The sequence below is a fragment of the Doryrhamphus excisus genome, chromosome 1 (genome assembly GCF_030265055.1).
Source record: "Doryrhamphus excisus isolate RoL2022-K1 chromosome 1, RoL_Dexc_1.0, whole genome shotgun sequence".
Classification (NCBI taxonomy): domain Eukaryota; kingdom Metazoa; phylum Chordata; class Actinopteri; order Syngnathiformes; family Syngnathidae; genus Doryrhamphus; species Doryrhamphus excisus.
Genome location: NC_080466.1, coordinates 10,453,714 through 10,475,864, shown reverse-complemented (window position 1 = coordinate 10,475,864; position 22,151 = coordinate 10,453,714). Strand labels below are relative to the sequence as shown.

The 22,151-nt window shown below is 39.9% G+C and overlaps 3 protein-coding genes across 11 annotated transcripts; 1 reads left to right on the top strand and 2 right to left on the bottom strand.

Moving 5' to 3' along the window:
* The first annotated feature begins 144 nt into the window (after positions 1-144).
* On the top strand, positions 145-2,848 carry cisd2 (CDGSH iron sulfur domain 2). Its single transcript, XM_058070139.1, has 3 exons — positions 145-406; positions 1,094-1,308; positions 1,388-2,848. Exons 1-3 carry the CDS (start codon positions 304-306, stop codon positions 1,475-1,477), a joined length of 408 nt encoding a protein of 135 aa, XP_057926122.1. The 5' UTR covers positions 145-303; the 3' UTR covers positions 1,478-2,848.
* On the bottom strand, positions 1,078-12,530 carry si:dkey-162b23.4 (sodium/hydrogen exchanger 9B2). Of its 9 annotated transcripts, XR_009129566.1 has the most exons (15): positions 12,383-12,530; positions 11,307-11,578; positions 9,999-10,200; positions 9,641-9,811; positions 9,073-9,215; positions 8,321-8,448; positions 8,076-8,251; positions 6,907-7,013; positions 6,272-6,421; positions 6,073-6,181; positions 5,484-5,620; positions 5,176-5,398; positions 3,864-3,937; positions 3,650-3,737; positions 1,078-1,206 (listed from the first exon to the last, which is right to left on the bottom strand). XR_009129566.1 is itself a non-coding variant. In XM_058070056.1 (14 exons), exons 2-13 carry the CDS (start codon positions 11,475-11,477, stop codon positions 3,876-3,878), a joined length of 1,779 nt encoding a protein of 592 aa, XP_057926039.1. In that variant the 5' UTR covers positions 11,478-11,578; positions 12,383-12,530; the 3' UTR covers positions 2,889-3,737; positions 3,864-3,875. The 9 variants fall into 9 exon arrangements, 7 of the variants coding, with proteins under 7 accessions (XP_057926039.1, XP_057926084.1, XP_057926027.1 ...); XR_009129561.1 differs by having other exon boundaries at positions 3,650-3,937; XM_058070056.1 differs by lacking the exon at positions 1,078-1,206 and having other exon boundaries at positions 2,889-3,737.
* Positions 12,528-21,009, bottom strand: bdh2 (3-hydroxybutyrate dehydrogenase, type 2). Its single transcript, XM_058070125.1, has 10 exons — positions 20,932-21,009; positions 18,908-18,997; positions 17,951-18,029; positions 16,792-16,888; positions 14,692-14,800; positions 14,367-14,427; positions 14,119-14,232; positions 13,140-13,198; positions 12,972-13,064; positions 12,528-12,793 (listed from the first exon to the last, which is right to left on the bottom strand). The coding sequence occupies exons 2-10, from the start codon at positions 18,977-18,979 to the stop codon at positions 12,740-12,742; spliced, it is 738 nt and encodes a 245-aa protein (XP_057926108.1). The 5' UTR covers positions 18,980-18,997; positions 20,932-21,009; the 3' UTR covers positions 12,528-12,739.
* Positions 21,010-22,151: the final 1,142 nt, after the last annotated feature.

Here is a 22,151-nt window from a genome sequence, read left to right as displayed (position 1 = left end):
TGAATTTCAAATTAACGAGGTTTATGAAGCATGCACAAAGCCCCGCCCTTAAACTGCTATCCAATCAAAAGCCACCAACTCCTTTGATGCTGATTGGTTGCTTGGCGGCGGTCACAGGTCGTCATCCAGTCTATTCACGATGCCATTTACGCCCTTTCTTAGCTTCTTAGCATTATAGAGGTTGTGTGATTACGTACCGGTGAAGGACCGTGCTGAGAACAAAAAGCGTAGTGACAGATAAACGAAGCGCAGGAACTAGTATCCAAGTGAAAGCCTGCTGCACTTAACAGTGAACACTTCAAGATGGTTTTAGAAACGATTTCGAGGATAATAAAAGTGCAGCTTCCAGCGTACTTGAAGAAACTTCCTCTCCCGGAGACAATCGGTGGCTTTGCAAGCTTAACAGGTGATTTAACACCAACCATGTAGTCTTGTGAATGTCTTTTAACTAATGGAGGCGACACTTTTCAACACAAAGCGCCAAACCTTCAGTTCACCTCGCATGCAAACACGTCAAACAAGTCGGTCACTGTGGTACAGTGGATGTCAGAAAATATGTAAAACGCTCAGAAATTCATATTATCACCTGTAGTCCTGTATTGGCAACTTGAATTAATTAAAGACTTAATGTGCTTCATGCAATTTAAGACCCTGTAGTCTATATAGTTATTTGCGTGTATTAAACAATGTTCAACCAAGCTATGCGGGATGTATAGTATGTGTTACAGCCACTTGTATTAATTTTTACAAATTGCTGTCCAAAATACAACAAAAACTCTTGTTTGTGGTTTTGATAAAAACTGGAAGCAGATGATTTTATTGGACAGCGACAAATGTGTTGCTAGGCAGAATAGTGTGCCCCAAAAACCCAACGTTCAAGCTAACATAGGTTGGTAGTTTTTGGTGATTAAAAAATAAATGTGGTTCAGATAGCTCCAACAAATTGGGAGCCACTTGTTTGCTAGGCAGAATTGTGCCCCAAAAGATCAACTCTTGTCTCTGTTCAAATGTAAATCCTTTCCAATTTGAATTACTACTCTGTAAAAGAATGAGGCCTTTTATGCAATGTCTCTGTACCTTCATGTACCCATAGTGTCCGAGTGGCTGCGGTTGCTGCCTCTACTAGGCATCTTGGCTTTGCTGGGTTACCTGACCATTCGACCCTTCTTCCCCAAGAAGAAGAAGCAGAGAGACAGCCTGATCAACCTAAAGATTCAGAAGGAGAACCCCAAAGTGGTCAACGAGATAGACATTGAGGATCTGAACAGTGCAAACGTTTGCTACTGTCGCTGTTGGCGTTCCAAAACGGTACGTCTGTTTCTTGCATTCATTTAGTGAGCTTAGCATGTTGCCAGCCAGCCTAATAGGAATCTGTTTCCTCTTTTAGTTTCCTGTTTGTGACAAGTCTCACTTAAAGCACAACGAGCTGACGGGAGACAATGTGGGACCGCTCATACTCAAGAAGAAGATCCTATAATTGAACACTGAGCCCCCCCCCCACACACACACACACACATTATTTGCATTTATTTACACATGCTGGTCAGAAATGTGTCATTGAGTTGTCATCTGAAGGAGTGTGTTGACAAAAGGAACGTTTTGGCTTATTTAGTTTTGCCGCTTTATGCCCTCACATTTCAGCAACCATTTTTATTATTTCTTTCCAAGGGACAATGCTGCAGAAACAAAACTTGGATATACTTAAGAATAGTCAGTATACAGACTGGCATCCATTTACCATCCACTGAAAATACTTTTGTCGAAATAGCTGGCAACACAAGTCCAAATGGACATTTCCCCCCAATGAACCATAGCTCACTCAGACCATGACACTACAACCACCATGAATTGCCTGTTGCCAAGACACATGTTGATATGTACTTGTATTTAGACAATAATGGTGGTTTGTTGACACATTTACAGTGGATAAATCTATACTGCTGTAATATAAAGTATATTCAACTTTACTTTCTATAATATTGTACTTTGTATGGTTGTCACAAGATTATTCAGAAAAAATGTCTAGTGGGCACAAGGCCCGGGCCAATAATAATCACACAATAAATTAACTTGATCATTTTGCTAGCCTTAATAAATTACCATTTGGACCAGGCAGGACGATGGTTCACTTTATGCATTGGTTTCAGCACCTTGACGCGTTTGTTTGACAAACGGCATGGACGGAGTGAGCTATTTTGAAATTATAATGAAAAATGGTTGCTGTGATGTCAGGAGTATACTGACTTCTGTGAGATACTGTAAATTGGATTTTAGTCTACACATCATGGGGACCACTTTGAGGGGATAACAGAATTGCAGTGACCTTACATGTGAAGTAAAATATCTGTATAAGCCTATTTTACTATGTGCTACCATTCTATCCTTTCTGCCTTTCATTACTCCCAAATTCTAACTAATGTGAAGCCCTCAAGCATTAAGTTATTATGAGAGACTCGCTGCAACATTTCTGATGCCCTCGAGCACCTGTTGATTTGAACTTGCACATTTGAGTTATATCGCCTATACCGTACAAGTCTACATGGCCTTCTACAGAGGTTTTTTAGGGATATCAGCAGGATCTATATTTGCATTTATTCTTATCTTGTATACCATAAAAATGACTGTAAATACTGTAGTTCTCGCAGGAGTATGTCAGCAATATTTTTACATAAAAGCTTAATACAATCGAAAGTGAATGTTTATCATGTGTTCTAAATAATGGTTTGAATGATCCCCCCAAAGCATATCAGCTAAGACACAATCATGTTTCGAGCTAAATGCTAACAAGTGAATATGTCATGTTTGAGGTTAAAAATGTCCACATGTACAATAAAGAAACAACTAAAAAACAAAACCAAAGTGATTTTTTGTTATTTTTTAATTTCAAGAATCTTTGGTAAAAAAAAATCTAATTGTCACTGCACTCTAAATACTGCACACAGTTTGCATTAGCTCATTTAAACACATGACATCTCAAGTTACACTGTATACTTATTGTATGTAATAAATTACTTATAAGAAAACAATGAGCTATTAAACAGAAAAGTGTGAGTTGAGCAGCAATTTCTAAAAAAACATAAAATGTGGCTTATATACTTTTTCCTGAGTTATTGTATGTACATTTTGATTTTTAAAAAATACAGTGTCAAACATATGCGCCTTAATATTTCTAACCAATGAAGTCCAAATTCATCTTTTTGCCTTATTTAAATATAACACAATAAATTAATAAAAACGTAAACCACAGCCATGACACTACAATGAACATATCTAGAACTTGAAACTACCTCTGGTGTGCCACACGCACGCTCAGATGTGGGTCATTTGGTTGTTGGAGGCCTGGGGGTTACCCAGTGGCTATAAATACACACTCATTCACACATCACATACGTGGACAGGACAAAGCAGGCCACTCAGTGGCTAAAGGACAACTTGCATATAGTGTATCAGACAGGTCTCCCTACAGCAGAAGGGTTCAAAGTTTTTCCACATACATAATTGAAGGATCCATGGGCCACTTTATCATATTACACCTTAATCGTTTTCTGTCATGCCCCCTTCTGAATTAAAATATAACTCAGAACCTGATATTTATATGTCTATCTATACAAACCACTGCTTTTCTGTTTTATTAGTATTAGTGTCATACCTTGTAATGTGGGGTTCATCTTTATGATATGCTGGGGGCCGCAAATGGACCGCCAGGTCAGACTTTGGATGTCTCTGCCTTACAGAGTCTAAGTAGATAAAAAAAAAGATGAACATTATGTTCACTTTACTTGGGGGAAAACTAAATCCATAAATAGATTGTTGTTTTGATGATATCAGTGGCGAAAACATATGCTCCAATGCAAAATGCATACAGACTGCTGATGTCAGAGTGTGCTTTCATAGGTGACCGGCGTTTCGTTGTCCTCATCGCTTCCAGCCGCAGTGCCTGGAGGAGATTCAAAGGGGACAGGGATAAGTGATATTTTGTGCTGTGCTTTTTCCAGCTGTTGTGTCCCTCAAATTGTGCTCCGCCGACCACTAAATACTGTACAGGTGTATGGGTACCACTTCCTTTTCCTGTCCTTTTTGAACTGTCATTTTTGTACAAGTGGTCCTCAGGATTTGGTGATTCGATTTTTTGAACACACTCCCGTAAATTCATTAAAACTTTTTACCGTTTCATTAAAGGATTCATTAAAACATTTTACCGTTTCATTTAAATATTATATTTAATCTATTTATTATTGTATTGCATGCACATCAAGTGTTTTTGGACAGCATGAGTGACATAGGAGTTGATTTAGGTATAATTCAGGTAAAAGATCACAACTACACCAAAACTCAACTGACATCACAGTCCAGGAGCAGACCTCGAATGTAACCAAATGACCACTTGTGCCATTTACCAGTTTGGTTTATCATCGCTGATATCCTTATGAAATGGTTTATGTACATGAAAAGAAGGTGGCCATATCATTGTACTTTTCCTGGCCGACTTTTAGACTCTTGCTCTACTTTTGGGACATACATATGTGAGCATGAATGTTAGACAAGTGAGTACTTAAACAATATGATTATGTTTATGCATACTTTCCAACTCAGTTGTTAAATTGAGTTGTATTGGCAAACAATTCAACTCAACCCAGTTCCCACCCTATAGCCTGGGGTGTCCAAAGTACCGCCCAGGGCCATTTTCACAACTTTATTGGCACTCACCATATTTAACATTAAATAAATTGAGCTTTATTATTTGATATTTCAAAAATGCGCTTTGTCACTGATAACACAAAGCTCAGATGTGCATGTTTTGTTCAAATAGCTTAGTATGTATTAATGTACACTGGATTGTTTTTAGCATCTTGCCCTCACCCACCCCCAATCCTTAAATTTTTTTGAAGAAGATTTGTAGAAAAACTTTGGACACCCCTGCCCTATTACACAGTTTCATTGGAATAAATGGTGCCAAATCATTCAAAGAGTAGGACCTGTTGGATATTTGGATTCCTCAAGTTTTTATCCATTGTATGTACAGACACCATACTGTAAACACATTGCTGTAGCAGTACATAGAGGGAGGGTGAAGGAGCTAGTTACTCACTACTTGGACACAGCAACGAGGCAAAGCTGGTTGAATCTGACCAGCGTTTAAATGGATGATAACACACGTCCACACTTTATACCTACCTAAAAAAAAAGCTGATAAATTCGGTTTGACTCGCTCACCACAGGCTGAGTTCTTTGGCTTTTGCAGTAGACAAGGCCCGCACAGACCTATGATAAGGGCTCCTACTGGCGCCGTGAGGAGGATGGAAAGCACGGCCACAGTCAGCACATCCATGCCGTACTTCTGCAGCTGTCCGTCCTCCTTTGTCCTGGCTGTGTCGAGAGCTGTCGAGCCAATGGCTGCCTGGTGATGGGGAAAGTTTTCCTTTAACGTTCCAGAATGCAACAACCACCAATATTTTTACCTATTTTTTTGAGAGTAAGAATACCTGCACTGTGGCTTTGGGCATCCAGGCCAGAGCAATGAAAACCTTCTCTCTTACGTTAAAGCCGGCAAACAACACACACACGTAGGTGAAAAGGAGTCGAACCAGCAGGGCAATAAGGAGAGAGGCTATACCCAGACCTGCGGAATACAAACACAACATATACTGTATGCACAACAATGTAACGTTCATATCTTTCTCACTCTGAGTTTATAGAATAGAATAGAACTTTATTGTTACTGTTACAGGTCCATTGAGAATCAGTTTGTATCTCTCCATTAGCAGTTTTGAAAATAGAAATACGGATTAGAAATATTGTGCTTTTTCAAGATAAAATTCAAGACCTTCTACAATCAGTTTTTTCCAATTTAAACACCTATACATATGCAAAATGTCTTATTGTACTAGAGTAAATGAAATGACTACAGTAAATAACAAAAGGCTGTAATCCTTAAATGGCATTTCCTGGAAAACCCTTTAATCATATCACTTCAATCATATCTTCAAGTTATTTGAAAATAAGAGAGAACCACTATTAAAGCTTTTTTCAACACCAGTGAGAAAACTGTGAAGTGTCCCAGTGTGTTCTCACCAACTATGTGTCCTTCCAACTCAGACACTCGTATCTCTGCTCCAATGAGGCCAAAGAGAAGCGGCTGGAACACATCCCACGCCCAGCCCACCACTTCCTCCACACGTGACTTTTGACACATATATCCACAAACTGATGTTAATTCCAGTTGTGTTTGGTTAGAAAAAAAGATACACTAAGGAGGTCATATTTACAGTACCTTTTCTGCACCCCATCCCAGACCGGCCAGGAATGCCAATACCAGAGTACAGAGGCCTCCAGAGCCAGGAAAACCGGCAACACCGCTGCCAAACACAGCAAAGACGGACAGGCCGAGCACCAAGAAGGATCGCTTCATCACCAAGTGTTTCTGCATGGACAAAACACAGGCAATGAGGACACATTTGGTGGATTCTACATGCCATCATGGCAGACCTCACACAGATGTAAGGCATCTCACAATTCTCACATTTATTAGATTTTGTTTTGTCACAAACGTTTTCATGTCACAAAATTACTATGTGCAAATGAGATGAAATTTATATCAGATTGTGTTTCATGCAAAACAAGAATGAAGAAAGTATGCAACACCGTTCCCCCATTTATTCAATATTGTGTAGTATATTTTCACATGGCCATGACTTCAAATCACTGTAGTCTGTGCGTCATCATCTTCAAACTAACTGCCCCGTCGTTGGTACCCCCTTCAGGAGAATCACCCATTTGCATTATTTTGCTTGTTACTCCTCACAACGTTCACTTGCAGCATTATGTGTGTGCATTTGCTAATGCAGCGATAGAACCAACGCGCCCAAGTGTTAACACAGATGCACAGAGTGAACCCTTCATGTTTACCTGATCAAGGCTGGGAAAGTATTGAATGAGGAAACCAAGGAGGATTCCAGCGAAGAGACCACCGGCCACCTCCAGCACACCTCTCAAGATGTTGTACCAAGTGGACCCTACAAAGAAGAGAAATGGAACTGATGCACTGTAGAATAAAATGTAAGCTTTGTGTTTTTATCGGGCATGCTATTTTGACAATAATAAAATAAAATAAATTGTGGCAGAAATGACAGCGTTTGCTTATTGTAAAAAGAAGACAGTAAAACGCAACATAATGTCCATAAAACCAAATGTTCCTTTGTGGCAGAAAGACAAAAACATACTGGAATACAACAAACAGCTTTATTTGACGTATTAGAGCACTTAAAGGAACTTCAACAGGTTTTTATGATTTTATATCCAGCATGTCCGCGACCCTTGTGAGGATAAGCGGTACAGAAAATGAATGAATGTATAGTACATGCTGTCACCATGTAGTAACAGGTACATTATTGATAACATGTACTACACACTTACCAGTACAGGTATTTTGGGCCTTTTAAACATTACAGAAACATCCTTCTTGGGTGCATTGATTTCACATAGCAATGCAGAAAGGAAGGCTTACACCTAACATTAAGTTTTCCAAACTTTTACTGTCGATAGTCGCCTGAGGTGTTATGAGCATGTTGTGACACGCTGCGGGCGAGTGTATAGTAAAGTTAGCCGCCAACCAGCTACTAGATAGCTTCTGTGGTGTGGCAAGGTGTCAATACGCCAATAACTTAGTTTGATCAGCGTAACAATGAGAATGATCGCTGTGGCTAAGTTAATATGCACGTCACAGTTTACAGTATGCAAATAGAGCGCTGTTGGTGCTTTTTAGAGTTCCTTTCAGAAGGCTTTATATGCGGAATACATTTCTCCCATTATGTGCCTTCTTAGTGCCATCTTTTTATCTGGTTTTATATCTTTAGAAAAGTGAAGTTTTACTTCAAGTGGGAATTCCAACATACTGTATTACAGATGTTGAGAATATAATGACAATCTGCTTTTTTTTAAAGAAATGCACATTTGCTTCATTTGTCTCTGTGTTGCCCTAAGCTGCAAGATACATGATGTGCTTTTATTCCACACTAAGAACATACATACACACACACACAACTTGGGAGTGATTTAGTTTTCTCCTTCACCATTACCTGTAGCAAAGGCCATGCCCAAGCATGTGGTGAACCCAGTAATGGCTAGAATATCGTCAAAGCTGCCTGCTGCCATTAGCAGAGTGGGGATACCCTGCTCTACTCCGTAGCCATCCTTTTGCAGCAGCAGCATGGAGGGGACCACAACTGCTGGCGACACGGCCCCGAGTACAAAGCTGTAAAGTGGAAGTGATAATTGATGTCTGGACAGATAGATAAACAGAGAGATAAAGACAGAAATTTACCCGAGGATGAAGCCCCACACCCAGGGCAAACCCATAAGGAAGTGAGAGACCAGAGCTATGGTGCAGGCCTCAATGATGCAGGGACCCATTGCCACACGCAGACACACTGACTTTAGTTTCTTTAAAGCCTGGCAAAACAACATTTTTAAGGTTATTTAACAGTAATGAACTAGATTTACAACATATATAGTACATAAAATATATTCACATGATAATGTATCTGAATCTCATATTTTTTAAAATGCAGATTTTGCCCATGTTTTAGTATTTTACATCAATCAATCTGGGGATGCTCCGATCGGGGTTTTATACTGCCAATTCCGATACCAAATATCAATTGGCCCATACAGATATGCCAATCACATGTTTTTTGTTCACATAAATAATCCAATATTGATTTGAGACCAATCTATCGGTGCATCCCTAATTGAAACTGATCTGATGTAATTGGAAATGTTAAAATATTTACAGTAAGGGAATATATCCACATGTATTGCACCAAACAAAAATACATGGCTAAACAAAAAAAATCATCCACATTACGGCACGCCATGTTTGTTGAGTGTATGTCAAAGCAACAGGTGGCGCTATGACCCCCATCTTATCAGATGGAAGTCAGAAAAACAAAGATTTGACCAAAGGTTTACAATGGCCAGTGAGGTTAAAATACTGTATAACCCATATATATATCAACAATATTTTCTAAATAGGTGCTATGAAACTAAACTAATACAATGGAGTGAGCAGCAAACCGAGGGATCCAAACCCAGACCAGCTCTGGCCAGGATGACCGCCAGGGCAATGTTCCTGAGGGATGCCGACCACCTGTAGTTAATATACACTCCGTCTGTTATTACTGGGATATTTCTCAGCATGAAGCCCATCAGCAGCATACCTGCAAACAGAAATGAGATCCCGTTCGTTTTTTTTTTTTTTTTTAAGACTCCCACATTGATGCAGAACACGATATGTCAGATACACATGGGTTGTCCTAATTATTTCACATCAAAAGGTAAATTACATTTGTAGCACACCCCTCATTGGGTTGCGGAAAAAAAGTTTTGGAAAATTTGCTCGCATACATGTAATACTGATATTAACATGCACAAATCTTGCATGTTGCTTGGTCGCTGGACGGAGACTCAATAATTGCGATAACTGCCCTGTCGCACAGGTTCCATTAAAAATGAATGGACTAGAAGGGATTAGAGGGGACAGTGTGTGGAGGCCACGGGCCCCTCCAAACAACAAACAGATGAGCAAACAATCATGAATCTAACATATACCACAGAATGGATGTATAGTTGTATAATTCCCTACCAAGAAGTGGAGGGAAGGGTGGAAGTCTGGGCAACCGGATGAGCTCCACTAGTTTGCCACCAATGACTGCACAGATGAAAAGCACCGTAATGCCAAACAGGTTACCCCCTGGAAGGCATTCGTCCTCTGTGACAGACCACACCACTCCAAAGAGCACCGCAGCCAAAAGGACTGGTGATGACATGAGACAATTATTAGTTTCAGAAATATTCACGCTTTGTGCTGTTATTCGAGATTATTTGGAATGTGATACTGTATACATTATGATGATGGCAGAAGTGGGATAACATCCTGTAAATGTCATGTGTAATGTAGTCGTCCATGCTTTTATTAAGGAAGGATACATTAAAACGCTTACCTTTTGTTATGACAGAGGCCACCAGGCCTCTCGGAGGACAGGGGCAAAATCTATGAAGCAAGGGGCAGCAAACAAGTGGTGGTTCTGTGTTTGTGCCGGCATCGACCACAGGGTTACGAGGAATAAAATAGGTTGTTTCCTCTGTGACATTTGGACTGGAACAGCGCCGCACCACCACCTGGATCTGGTTCACATTCAGATGCTGTAGAGGGAGCAGCAGCAAAAAAGCAATTTGAAACTTGAATGTCTAGTTTGTGAAAATAACATATAAAATATAATATGACTATAAAACTTGCAAACAACCCCGTTTCCTCCCACATTCCAAAAACATGCTAGGTTAATTGGCGACTCCAAATTGTCCATAGGTATGAATGTGAGTGTGAATGGTTATTTGTCTATATGTGCCCTGTGATTGGCTGGCGACCAGTCCAGGGTGTACCCCGCCTCTCGCCCGAAGACAGCTGGGATAGGCTCCAGCACCCCCGCGACCCTTGTGAGGAAAAAGCGGTAGAAAATGAATGAATGAATGAACTTGCAAACAACCTTTAAGAGGCTTTTTAATAGGTGTCTGTGTGCTGCTGCATCTCGTCAAATCACTGGTTTGTGTGATTGACAGGAAGAAAAGCTCTGACTCACTTTGTGAGAAGTCGCGTGTCACCACCTATTGATGTAAACTGCAAAAAACATGTTGTATCCAGCGCAGTAATAAATACTACAGTATGTCTACTGTTAGCCATGGTAACGGAGCACATTTCTTTCAAGATGACGAAAGAAAATGAGAAAATGGGCCGCTGCAGCCAATAGGAGATGGTGGAGTGCAATACTGCAGAGTCCATGGCATTCATTTTTGTCATTTCTAGACATTTGTAACTCAAATGTTACAATGACATGATAAATCTGCTCAACCAATGGCACGCAAAGGAGCCACATTTTATTCAAACAGAGACTGAGGGCAGGAGGAAAATGGATCGAAGCAGCAGAGTATAGTACTCTATTTAGTAATCAATTATTCTCAAACGTTCCAATGACATGAACCAATGGCCCCAGAGAGGAGACACATTCCATTCAAGAGGAGACTGAGGGCAGTAAGAAAATGGACCTCAGCAGCAAAGTGGAAACTGCCTCTCGCGTACGCCTTACAGTTCAGCCCCACGCCTGCCCACTATTTGAGAAGCACTGTGTTACAGAAACATCCATCATCAAGTTATTGAAACAAACAAAAACAAAACAAAAACGAGAAGGACCAGCATCTACAGCACAGTATATTTAATGCAACTCCATGGCTTATCAAATAAAACTTCTTCTCACCTCCACATGGTTTCCTGCTGGAAAAGGTATCCTGTCCAGCAGCGGGCTGGGTGTAGGACTGCGCGCAGGACTTCGTGCAAGACTTCGTGCAGGACTGGGTGCTGGACTGGGTGCTGGACTGGGTTCGGGGGTGGCGGGCTTGGAATGGGTGTCCTCCATGGCAGTTGTCATCTCCAGTGTCTATGGTCCGCTTCAGCATTCAAGTGAGGAGTAGATTGTCCATAGGCTGTTCCTACACTTCTATGTCCACCTTTGGGAGGATTTGTCAGAAGCTGTGGAAATCACGGTTACAGTACTTCATATTGTACTTGTTTTTAGCGCTAAACGACTCAAGTGTAGCTAGATCAAAAGTTAGCGCTAAAATCCCTTACTACAATGTTTTGACAGCCACTAACTGGTTGCAACAGACGCTGGTTAATCCAATATTGACAACAGAGCACACTAATCGATGCTTACATGCAAGCCATATGGCGCTGCTAGCACACCATAGCACAGGTTTAAATCCATTCCATTTGCGAGCCAATGCGAACAAGAGGAGGGTCTGTCTTCGTAGTGGATGGGTTAATAATGTGATAACGTCACGCACAAGGGCGGAGGAGTGGGGGTTTGCTAACAGATTAGCCTTTACACTAGGTCACATTTTGGGTGAATCCACGCCTCCTGATTAACAACGTGTTTGAATCCGTCTGTGGGTACGAGGGTGTCCTCTATCAAGTGCTCCGATGTCTTCGGCGTATATAGTTGCTATTAGAAACCAGAATTCACAATTAGCCTACTAGCTTCTCAAGCTATGCTACAGTAGAACGCGAACGCTACTTTAGCGTTATACTACTCAATAAAGGAGTCTTTAAGCACTACGAGTACAGGTAAAGTGTACTAAACCCTATATTCTACATATACAACTCACTGTTGATCATTGTTTATTTTTTGTACGTTTCGAAGTTACGTTCACACCTGTCGGGTGCACAGTAGCAAATCCACTACAAAGCAACAGTAGTTAGCTTTCCAACTACTGTCGTCAGTTTATCTATTAAATTAGTTAGCTATATCAAAAAAATAAATAAATTGTGACATACCTCACTGCAAGAACATTGTCAAAGCTCGTAAAACTGGCATTGGCAGGCTTTCTGGCAGGTTGGCTGGGAGGGTAATGGGAATAAAGGGGGATTAGTGATGGCATGGATGTACGTTTGGGAGGGACAGAGGACTCCGGGTCAGGTACACATACACAACATGATTTAATCAATTTGTATTGTATATTCATCACTAAATGTATGATTATAGTGTTATTGTGCTATTAAGATGGCTGTGACCATATCTCAAATTTGATACATAAATGGCATATAAAAACTGGAAATAATATCAAATATTTCCATGCATCAGTCTTAACACGGCATCTACAGCTAAATAGGAAAATTTCTGCTGCACTTTCTTCAAAGCCTCCACCCTCCATCGATGATGTGTTCAGTGCCAGTCACATAGGCAGACTGTGGAGGAATATTTACACTCATCAGACACATCATTATATTAATCTGCACAATAAAGACACTTCTTCTGTAGCAAGATATTAACACAATAGACTAAATGAGCAATAGAAACAATCATCCTTGTAAAGCACCACATTTTCTGATACAGCTAAGCTTGTGTATGTCATACAATACTTACCTCATCAGAGGCCAGGTACACACACAGGTAGGCCACCTCTTCCGCTGTGCACATTCGTCCTGTTTTCTGCCTGGCCATAAAATCCTCATAAGCCTGTTAAAGTGGCACATAATAGCATGTTCTTTATGAGCATCAACATTATAGGCGAAGGTAATAAGCCAACAGTACCTTTTCTGGGTCGGGTTGGGCCTGGATCCGACCCCTTAGTGATGGTGTATCAACAGTGCCTAAAGCATAGTTTGGATTTTTAATTAGTCACTATATGGAATTGTTGAAGAAAGTGCCCATTCACTTGAATGAGAGGCACTGTTGAAACAGTTAAGGACTAAATGCTTAGCTATAGCCGGGATATTTATTGGCAAAGAGGACTGAGGCATTCATGGAAGCAGAAGGGGGGGGGGGTTCTTCAAGGGGAGCTGTTATTTCTAAATGATAAATGCACGGAACCTATTGTTGATGCAGACCTTTGAATTTAGGAGTGTTTCTCACCGTCTTTATCGAACCGCTGGCACCCAAAACTTTATTTGGCCCCATGGTAAGTTATTTAGCAGTTGCACTTAAAAAAAAATGCAGGAACAGTCATTCGGCAACGGGTGCTTCAGTGAGAACTTGATTTTGCAGAATGATTTGGGATGCATGAGAAAGTGGAAAGGAAAATGTAGCTCTCTTACAAATAAGTACAGTATATTGCATAACACAGCAGCAACAGAACCTAACATCATCTAACATCAGTAAGGCACAAACTGTTCAGCAAACTAAACAGTAAATAAGTCAGGAAAAAGTTGGCAAGTGGAACACGCATTAGTGTCACAGCGTGAGTCGTAGTACTATTAAAAGCTTTTGGATGCTGGCCACTCATCAGCTACCGCCATCTTGTAAAGGTAATGAAATACATCAGGAGGTTCGTTACACACTGAGTTGTAATGCTAATGTATTTGTACCAGCGCTAACTTAGAGACGCCGGCGGTTATTTGCCTTTGTAAACTCAGAACCCGGCAAATAGAGGTGACTCTGGTTGATATAGAGTTAAAATTAGAAAATTTGAAATACAAAACAATACAATATTCTCAATTACCAAAACCCACTGATTTGGCAATATTATCTACTGGAACAGGAAACAGTGATATTATTTTTTATCTTGACTTACCAGGGCAAACGCAATTACAGCGGATGCCTCGTTCGATAAAATCGGCCGCTATAGATTTGGTGAGGCCAATCACGGCTGCCTTAGAGGTGCTGTACACACACCTGTTCACCACACCTGTGTCAAGGAAACATATGTCACACACACACAAAGCCGTTATCTGGCGTAAGAGGATTAACATGGTCATACTACAGTGTCTTAATGTCCCTTCAAATAAATACAAGTGGATCTATTAGTTGGGAATGCTTCACCTTTTATGCTTGATGCGACCGATGCCATGTTAATGATGTTTCCTGACTTCCTTGCCAGCATCTGTGATGATGAAATTAATTAGGGCGAGATGTGGAGTTAAATATATAGAACTACGGTATAATGTCGAAGTTGGGAAGAAACTTAGCTGAAAGACCTAGACTAGGGACTGGGCAGTTGATGCCCATCAAAGCTTATCTCAGTAAAACAGCTTATCTCTGGAGTACAAAGGATGACAACTAAACAAACATATGAGCATATGTCACTCCCGTTACAGCTGCATTCCCCTAGGAAGAGGATCAAGCAGCATTTAGTGGCAAAGGTTACCTTGGGCAGGAAAGCCTTGCACATAAGGTACATGCTCCGGACGTTGACATCCATGGTGAAATCCCAGTCGGCCTCTTCACAGTCCAAGATGGAGCCATGGTGCACGAACCTGTAGAAAGATGGAGCTAATTAATTCATTGAACATTACATATTGGATACAATTGAATACAAATGTAAATAATGGAAAGTTATATTTTGATTGATGTAAGAAATGCACTGTAATGATTCACATATTTGCCCAAATAAAGGGAAAAAATATATATATATATATATTGAATTGATTGCATATCTAGTGTCTACAATGCAAAGTTATACAGCCATACTTTGTTTATCGGGCTTAATTGGTTTCCATCAAGTAAGATTCCTTCTTTATACATTGAATATTTTCATATTTATGGTATAGAAAATCTGTTAACCTTGTGAACAGGTTTTTTTTAATACATTAGAGCCTTGTATACATGAAATAGCACCCCTACTGTACACTCATATTACCCAGTATAGTAGAGAGAATCAGCGAAAATAAGCCATATAAGAGAAAAAAAACTTGTGCTAGTGTGTGTCACACTAAATGTGCTCTGGTGGTAGTAGGGGAGCAGACAGGAAGTGACGTCAGGGGTTCATTAGTTAATGGCTACAACAGTAGCCTGTGTTACTATGATTGTTTTTTTTGAGGTGTTTAAACAACACTTTTCTGGTTCCAGAGGTGGACAAATCCCACCAAACATTCATCGTAGGTCCCGGCAGGACCTAAAGAAGGCGAGAAATCTCACTTTTCTGATGCTTAGTTTTTTTGCCTGTTTTTCAGGTCTACGGCTGTTGCTTTTTCTAATTTCTTTGAGCTGTTAAAATGACACCGTTTTGGTCCCAGAGGTGGACAAAACCCACCACACATTCATCGTGGGGCCCGACAGGACCTAAAGAAGGCAAGAAATCCCACTTTTCTGATGCTTTGTTTTTTCCCCTTTTTTTTAGGTCCGTGGCTGTCACAAATTATCCTTTTTTGTGGTGTTTAAACAACACTTTTATGGTCTGGGAGGTGGACAAAACCCACCACACATTCATCAGAGGTCCCGGCAAATGTAGCCGTTCGACCGTTGTTAAGGAGCCTTAGCTAAAGGTCAAGTGGAGGTTCAACCTTGAAGTGTAGAGATTTTGGAACTGTATTAAAGGAGGAGGAGATGGGAAAACAGTACACGACTGAGTGCTATTGGTTTGTCTATACATGTGAATGAGCTCTAACTACCTCAGTATAAAACAATCCTGAATATAAGACGACCTCTCTTTTTACAGACACATTTTTTGAAAAAAAAAAATTTCGAGACAAAATTTTCAACAACTGCTACATAGTTGTTTGATGACTTTGCTTCGCCACTATTATCTTAAAATCAACGTTAGCTAACCGATAATGTCAGCTGATACTGGCATAAAAAATAGGTGGGGTGGATTTATTTCCAAGTTGTGTGGTTTGTTAATATGCAATTTGCGATGAAAGCACTGCTTAATATAATATGTTTTATTCTGTGGTGTCGTGACGTGCTGAATTTTATAATTGCACTGAATATACATACGTATTAGTCCAGAATTTCATAATTTGTTCTTATACCCATGATTGTGCCATAATAAAATTTTGTGCTTGCCAATTTTATCATTACTTATTTAATTGGATTCTGAATTTTGAATTTATTAAGTTATTTTATTTTTTAAATTATTAAAAGTTATTTTTTTCCTGATTTTTAAAAATTACTGTTTTGTTGAGACAAAGTGTTTGCATGTTTTGTATAACATTGCATATTGTGTAGTATTTGTCTTATTTTGCACAAATGGTGTTGGAAAGCATCACAGTTAAAACAAAAACCAACGTGTTCATTACAGAAGATTAGTTTGAGGCAAGAGCTGTTGCCTATGTCATACATGACATATATACTTAATACGATGCCGTGCAGTTCTCAATCAAACCTGAGCATTCATCTAGCTCTTATCCTGGAAGTCATATAACATTGTGTAAGTGTACCTAATGAAGTGTCCGAGTGCGAATGATCCATGGGATAGCACAAAAACAGTGTTAATCATTATGAATGGAAAGGTGTAAAAGTACAATACCCAGCCACATTGAACAGGACATCTACGTGGTCATGTTCCTTGGCCAGGGCCTCCACTTGGTCTTTCTTGGTCACATCCACCACTTTGGTCCTAATTCCTGTTCAAGAAGATATTTGGTCATACCAGTAAACTCTAAAATCATTACATTGAAATATATTGAAACAATAGGAGTTTTGAAAAAGTAACCCTGCTTATTGCAACAATATATACTGTATCTATAATATTTAAACAACTACATTTAAGAGTATCGAAAAATTATTCTTATTCTTTTCTTTCCTACACAAAAATTACAACATGCAAAATTAAACACAGGGAGTGAACGGACTCTGGAATTGAGACTCAGAGAGAGGGTATGCTTAAATAAATGCTGCTTCATCCTACTCCTTTTTGGACATGTTGAGCTGTGCAAGTATAAACTGAAACAACAACACTTATTTTGTAGATATACACATACGTATATACTGTACATATATCCAGTTTGTACATAGGGCAAAGGTCACATACTTTAAGTCCCCTTTTTTCATAGCTGCCTCGGGCAATGCCTTTAACAATAATCTGATATTTCGAAAATAAAGTAATAATATTATGATAATAAGGTTGTGAATGTATGAGAAAAAAAAACTTGGGACCTTTGGCATGTGCAAAGGCGGGGATAAAGAAGGCGGAAGTGAGAAGGGCAAGACATGCTCTGGTTTGCTGCAATGTTATAGATTAGATATACCTTTATTCGTCCCTCAGTGGGGAAAATTACAGTTATAAATAAAAGCTAGCCTGAAGCAAAAGGAAAGTTTCCTTCCTTCCTGAAGAATGGAATATGCTCTATTTTACCTGTAATATTAAGTCTATCTTCCTTGTAAATTTACAACTTTATTCCAGTATTATGACTTTTTTCTCATAAATTTACAACTCTGTACGATTTTATTCTCAAAATCTGAATGTGAATGTGGCCCCAATACTCTGTAATAGCACAGTTTGAGCCACTGTCATGACTAAATAGTCGAGGCATGAAAAGCTACTAGAAATGCAAAGATTATACAATATTACACTATTAACTACTATTAGTTGAATTCAATAAATGGACCAACACCCCATTAATAAGGTCCTACTGACTGCAGTACAATATGTTACCAGCAGATGGAATCATTCCACCGTCCTCTACCTTGAATGGCATCCAGTTCTTTGAGCTTTTCTCCATTAATATCAGTTGCAGTGACTTGTGCTCCCTCCCTTGCAAAGGCCTGCCAATCAAAGTTTAAAAAAAAAAGATACACAACAGCGTCATTCAATGATACAAATTTCTTCCTGCATAAAAGGTTACAATTCCCCAAATTCTACATGAAGGTCTCTCAGCTGGCCTTCAGGAAAAGCATCTGTGGTGACATAAAAATCAAACTTGCAGGTTTCTATATAGACACCACAGGTTAATCTCTAAGCCTTATATGTGTTTCCACCCTCAATTGAATTCCATTCTAGCTGCAGTCAGGCGCTGCTGAATGGATTGAGTGCTTCATTAACCACATATAGGGGCTTCCACCAAAGCACTTTCGCTTGTCTAAATTGAAATGTTCAACTTTTTAATCATTAATATGTGGCCTAGACCAAATGGTGTGTGATTGTGTGGACGCATCTCTCTCTAGTTTAATTTGTTCAAGGTGCACATTGCAATACTGCAAAGCAACAACTACTCCACACACACTTACACACAGATAAGCTTCAGTGGAAGAGGATTTGACCAATCTCGACAAGGACGTTGTTAAACCGTCCTTGTGAGATAGTAAGCATTCTGAATGTTTCTTATATGTCCTCCACAAGATCTCTTTTATGATACTTCTCTCCTGCTGTGTCCATGCAAGCAATAAATATTTTATGCTTCAATAGCAATCGTATGATGATGATTGCGAAACATGTAAAAACTAACTAAAAAAAATGGAGCAGCAGCACAAGGATATATGGAAATATGCATCATGCCACACAATGGGAGATCATCATTTGCTATTTGTACACACTTGCAAATTTCAATATAGCCTGGACTGGCGTACAGCTGCCTATGAAATAAACATTTTGTACTGATAATGTGGAACATATCGGTGTGGAAATTCTGATTAAATCTCATTACAACTGCAGCAGCACGTCCAATCCCCTGCGCAGCGGCTGACAACACAATCACTTTCCCATCCAGGCGTCCCATCGTCACTGCACCCAGCAGCTGTGTGGAAACAGGAAATTTGAACAATAACAACATCAGGTTTGTGTGTTTGTAAACACACACACATATGCCCTCTGGCTCTAAAAATACATAACTTCATCCTTGGCAGCAGAGGTTATGATGCAAATTTCAAGACATTTGTTGATATTAGTGAAATTACAAAACACAATAAGAAATTGTCTTGTCTGCAGCTTCTGAATTTACATTAATTATTTATAACATAATTTTCATAAGAGTATCTTCCCAGCAAATCCTCTTTGAAATGTGTACATTTAGCTATATTTGAGTATGCACGAGTGGTTAGCACACAGGCCTCACAGCTTGGAGATCCGAGTTCAATTCCACCCTCGGACATCTCTGTGTGGAGTTTGCATGTTCTCCTCCCACATTCCAAAAACATGCTAGCTTAATTGGTGACTCCAAATTGTCCATAGGTATGAATGTGAGTGTGAATTGTTGTTTGTCTATATGTGCCCTGTGATTGGCTGGCGACTAGTCCAGGGTGTACCCCGCCTCTTGCCCGAAGACAGCTGGGATAGGCTCCAGCATACCCCCGTGACTCTCGTGAGGATAAGCGGTAGAAAATGAATGAATAAATGATTTAGAGCACGGGGGACGAGTGGTTAGCGCGCAGGCCGCACAGCTAGGAGACCCAAGTTCAATTCCACCCTCGGCCATCTCTGTGTGGAGTTTGCATGTTCTCCCTGTGCATGCGTGGGTTTTCTCCGGCTACTCCGGTTTCCTCCCACATTCCAAAAACATGCTAGGTTAATTGGCGACTCCAAATTGTCCATAGGTATGAATGACGCTCCCCTCTGGCAGGAGGCTGCGGTCCATCAGGACCAAAACCTCACGCCACAAGAACAGTTTATTCCCGTCTGCTGTCAGCCTCATCAACAAGGCCCGGAACCCCACCTGACACTCTTCACACCCCACCTCTGCCTCATCCTGCCACTTTGACACTTTCATTATATGCGTTACATTAACGCTCAGTTTGGACTCTTGGGAAAAACAATCAGACTGCACTTCCGGAATAACAACAAAAACAGACTGTGTACATATATTTATAGTTATTCTGTATATTTTGTATTTTCATATTTTGTATTTCATATTTTGTATTTTTCATTCTTTTTTAATAGATGTGTATGCACCTACTATACCAAAACAAATTCCTAGTATGTGTTTGATCATACATGGCAATAAACTTTTTCTGATTCTGATTCTGATGTGAGTGTGAATGGTTGTTTGTCTATATGTGCCCTGTGATTGGCTGGCGACCAGTCCAGGGTGTACCCCGCCTCTCGCCTGAAGACAGCTGGGATAGGCTCCAGCACCCCTGTGACCTTTGTGCGGATAAGCGGTAGAAAATAAATGAATTAATGATTTACAGCACCGCAAAACAATTTCATAGGTAACCATAGCAAAGTCTGTCTAATGTTCACCTAGAGCTAAGGTACTGTATGCTTCAATAAATGTCATTCGGTGTGTCAGAATCCCTACAAAATATACAGATATTTAAAAGGGTTTAGTTTTTAGACTATTCTTATGCATGTATTGGTAGCAACTGAGCAATGCTGTGTGTTTAGCATGCTTTTAAATATGTCAAAATCAAACGCATGTCGACTGTACAGTACAATAAATCAAAGTGCAAAGTACAAACAGTGTCAGTCAGTGGTAGGTGCCAATATTATTTCTACAGTGACTGCATTTTAGTGCTAATGTAGTAGTTGAGTAGTTTAGCTCTCCTTTATTTTTTGGAACTATAATCTATCAAGAAATAAATCACACAATATGGAGAAGCATGACATACAAAAGAGAATAATTTTGCTGAATAGTCTTATACTTCAAAACAACACTTGCACGTTGTAGTGCGTTAACTTCAAGAACAAGTTACCAAGACAATTCACTTTAATAGTTTGGTCTTGAAAACTCACCTTGTGTTTGGAGAAGCGACACACGTTTAGCACGACACACTGCACATGTGACCTTATTGGGGTTATCTCCTATTGGCTAGCAACCCGGAAGTATCAGTCGCACAGGTGACACGTGACAACATCCTGACTATTGCTATTGGCTGTAAAACTGGAACGGCGTTGCCAGATGTACGATGATGATTTCCCTTCTGTACGATGTACGACCCCCGCAACCCTCGTGAGGAAAAAGCGGTAGAAAATGAATGAATGAATGAATGAATGAACGATGTACGACCAATAAATTGGTCAAATTGGCCAAAATAATTTATATTCGCAGACACAAACAGGTTACATCTTGCGGTGAGCTTGATATTGAGCAGTGTCTCACGTGCCTTTTACAGCCACGTGAGGGTACTGTTCTGCCAGTGGCAGTTGTTATCCAACAGCAAGTTTAGTTTACTTGAATATGAAACTTCATTATAAGCTATGATATACACGGTCTATGGTAATATTTTACTGTAGCAGATGGCCCTAAGCAACTTCAAATCGGGTGTGTACAATGCTTCTCAAAATGTGATTGGTTTTGCCTTTGGTATGATAAGTTGCTACTTCACATTGGCCAAAACCAGCTCAAACTATTGATTAAACAATGTTTTTCTAACCTTTAAAAAACAAAAAAATGACTATTATGTATGAGACACTTCTCTGGTGCCCATAGAGCATGCTGGTCATTATGGCAGCCATTTCGGGAAGACAGATGTTCAGACTCACATATCACTTGAAAGGCCAAAATGTCCTCTTCAGAGCACAACAGCTTTCAGTCTTGTAGAGTGTTGTCCATTTCAAATAAGGCTGTGAAACATCTCTCCCATACAGAGAACAAAAATGCATTGTGCAGAATGTGTATAATCCTGATTACAAACCAAAACAACAATATGTATCCTAAAATGAGCAGTAATGTTATATGTCATGGAACATTAATACGGGACAATAAGTGTACATTTCTGTTGATAAGGAGCAGAAACATTGTGGATGTACAGCTCACTGTGCATCTAGTTAGCAGTGTCAAATCTGTCCTGCTAGGGTCAATGCAATCAAATATGCATGAGCTATTTGCCTTTTGCTGCGGCCAGCAGCTCCCATTTGAATGAAACAGACAGAAAGAGGGAGTCAAGACACCTCATTATCGTCACCATCACAGATGAGTCGCCTTGGGAGCCGATATGCTTGCACCTCTTTGG

Bases quoted from the DNA above. Each gene is read 5' to 3' on its own strand.
- cisd2 (XM_058070139.1), top strand. From the start codon at position 304: ATGGTTTTAGAAACGATTTCGAGGATAATAAAAGTGCAGCTTCCAGCG. The intron at 407-1,093 runs GTGATTTAACAC...ATGTACCCATAG, and splicing joins TGGCTTTGCAAGCTTAACAG to TGTCCGAGTGGCTGCGGTTG. The intron at 1,309-1,387 runs GTACGTCTGTTT...TTCCTCTTTTAG, and splicing joins GCTGTTGGCGTTCCAAAACG to TTTCCTGTTTGTGACAAGTC.
- si:dkey-162b23.4 (XM_058070044.1), bottom strand. From the start codon at position 11,477: ATGACAACTGCCATGGAGGACACCCATTCCAAGCCCGCCACCCCCGAA. The intron at 6,422-6,906 runs GTAAACATGAAG...TTGTCCATGCAG, and splicing joins ACTTTCCCAGCCTTGATCAG to AAACACTTGGTGATGAAGCG. The intron at 5,621-6,072 runs GTGAGAACACAC...TGTATTCCGCAG, and splicing joins GTTGGAAGGACACATAGTTG to GTCTGGGTATAGCCTCTCTC.
- bdh2 (XM_058070125.1), bottom strand. From the start codon at position 18,979: ATGGGACGCCTGGATGGGAAAGTGATTGTGTTGTCAGCCGCTGCGCAG. The intron at 18,030-18,907 runs GTAATGAGATTT...TTTGATTGGCAG, and splicing joins TTGGACGTGCTGCTGCAGTT to GCCTTTGCAAGGGAGGGAGC. The intron at 14,428-14,691 runs GTAACCTTTGCC...TCATCATCACAG, and splicing joins GCAAGGCTTTCCTGCCCAAG to ATGCTGGCAAGGAAGTCAGG.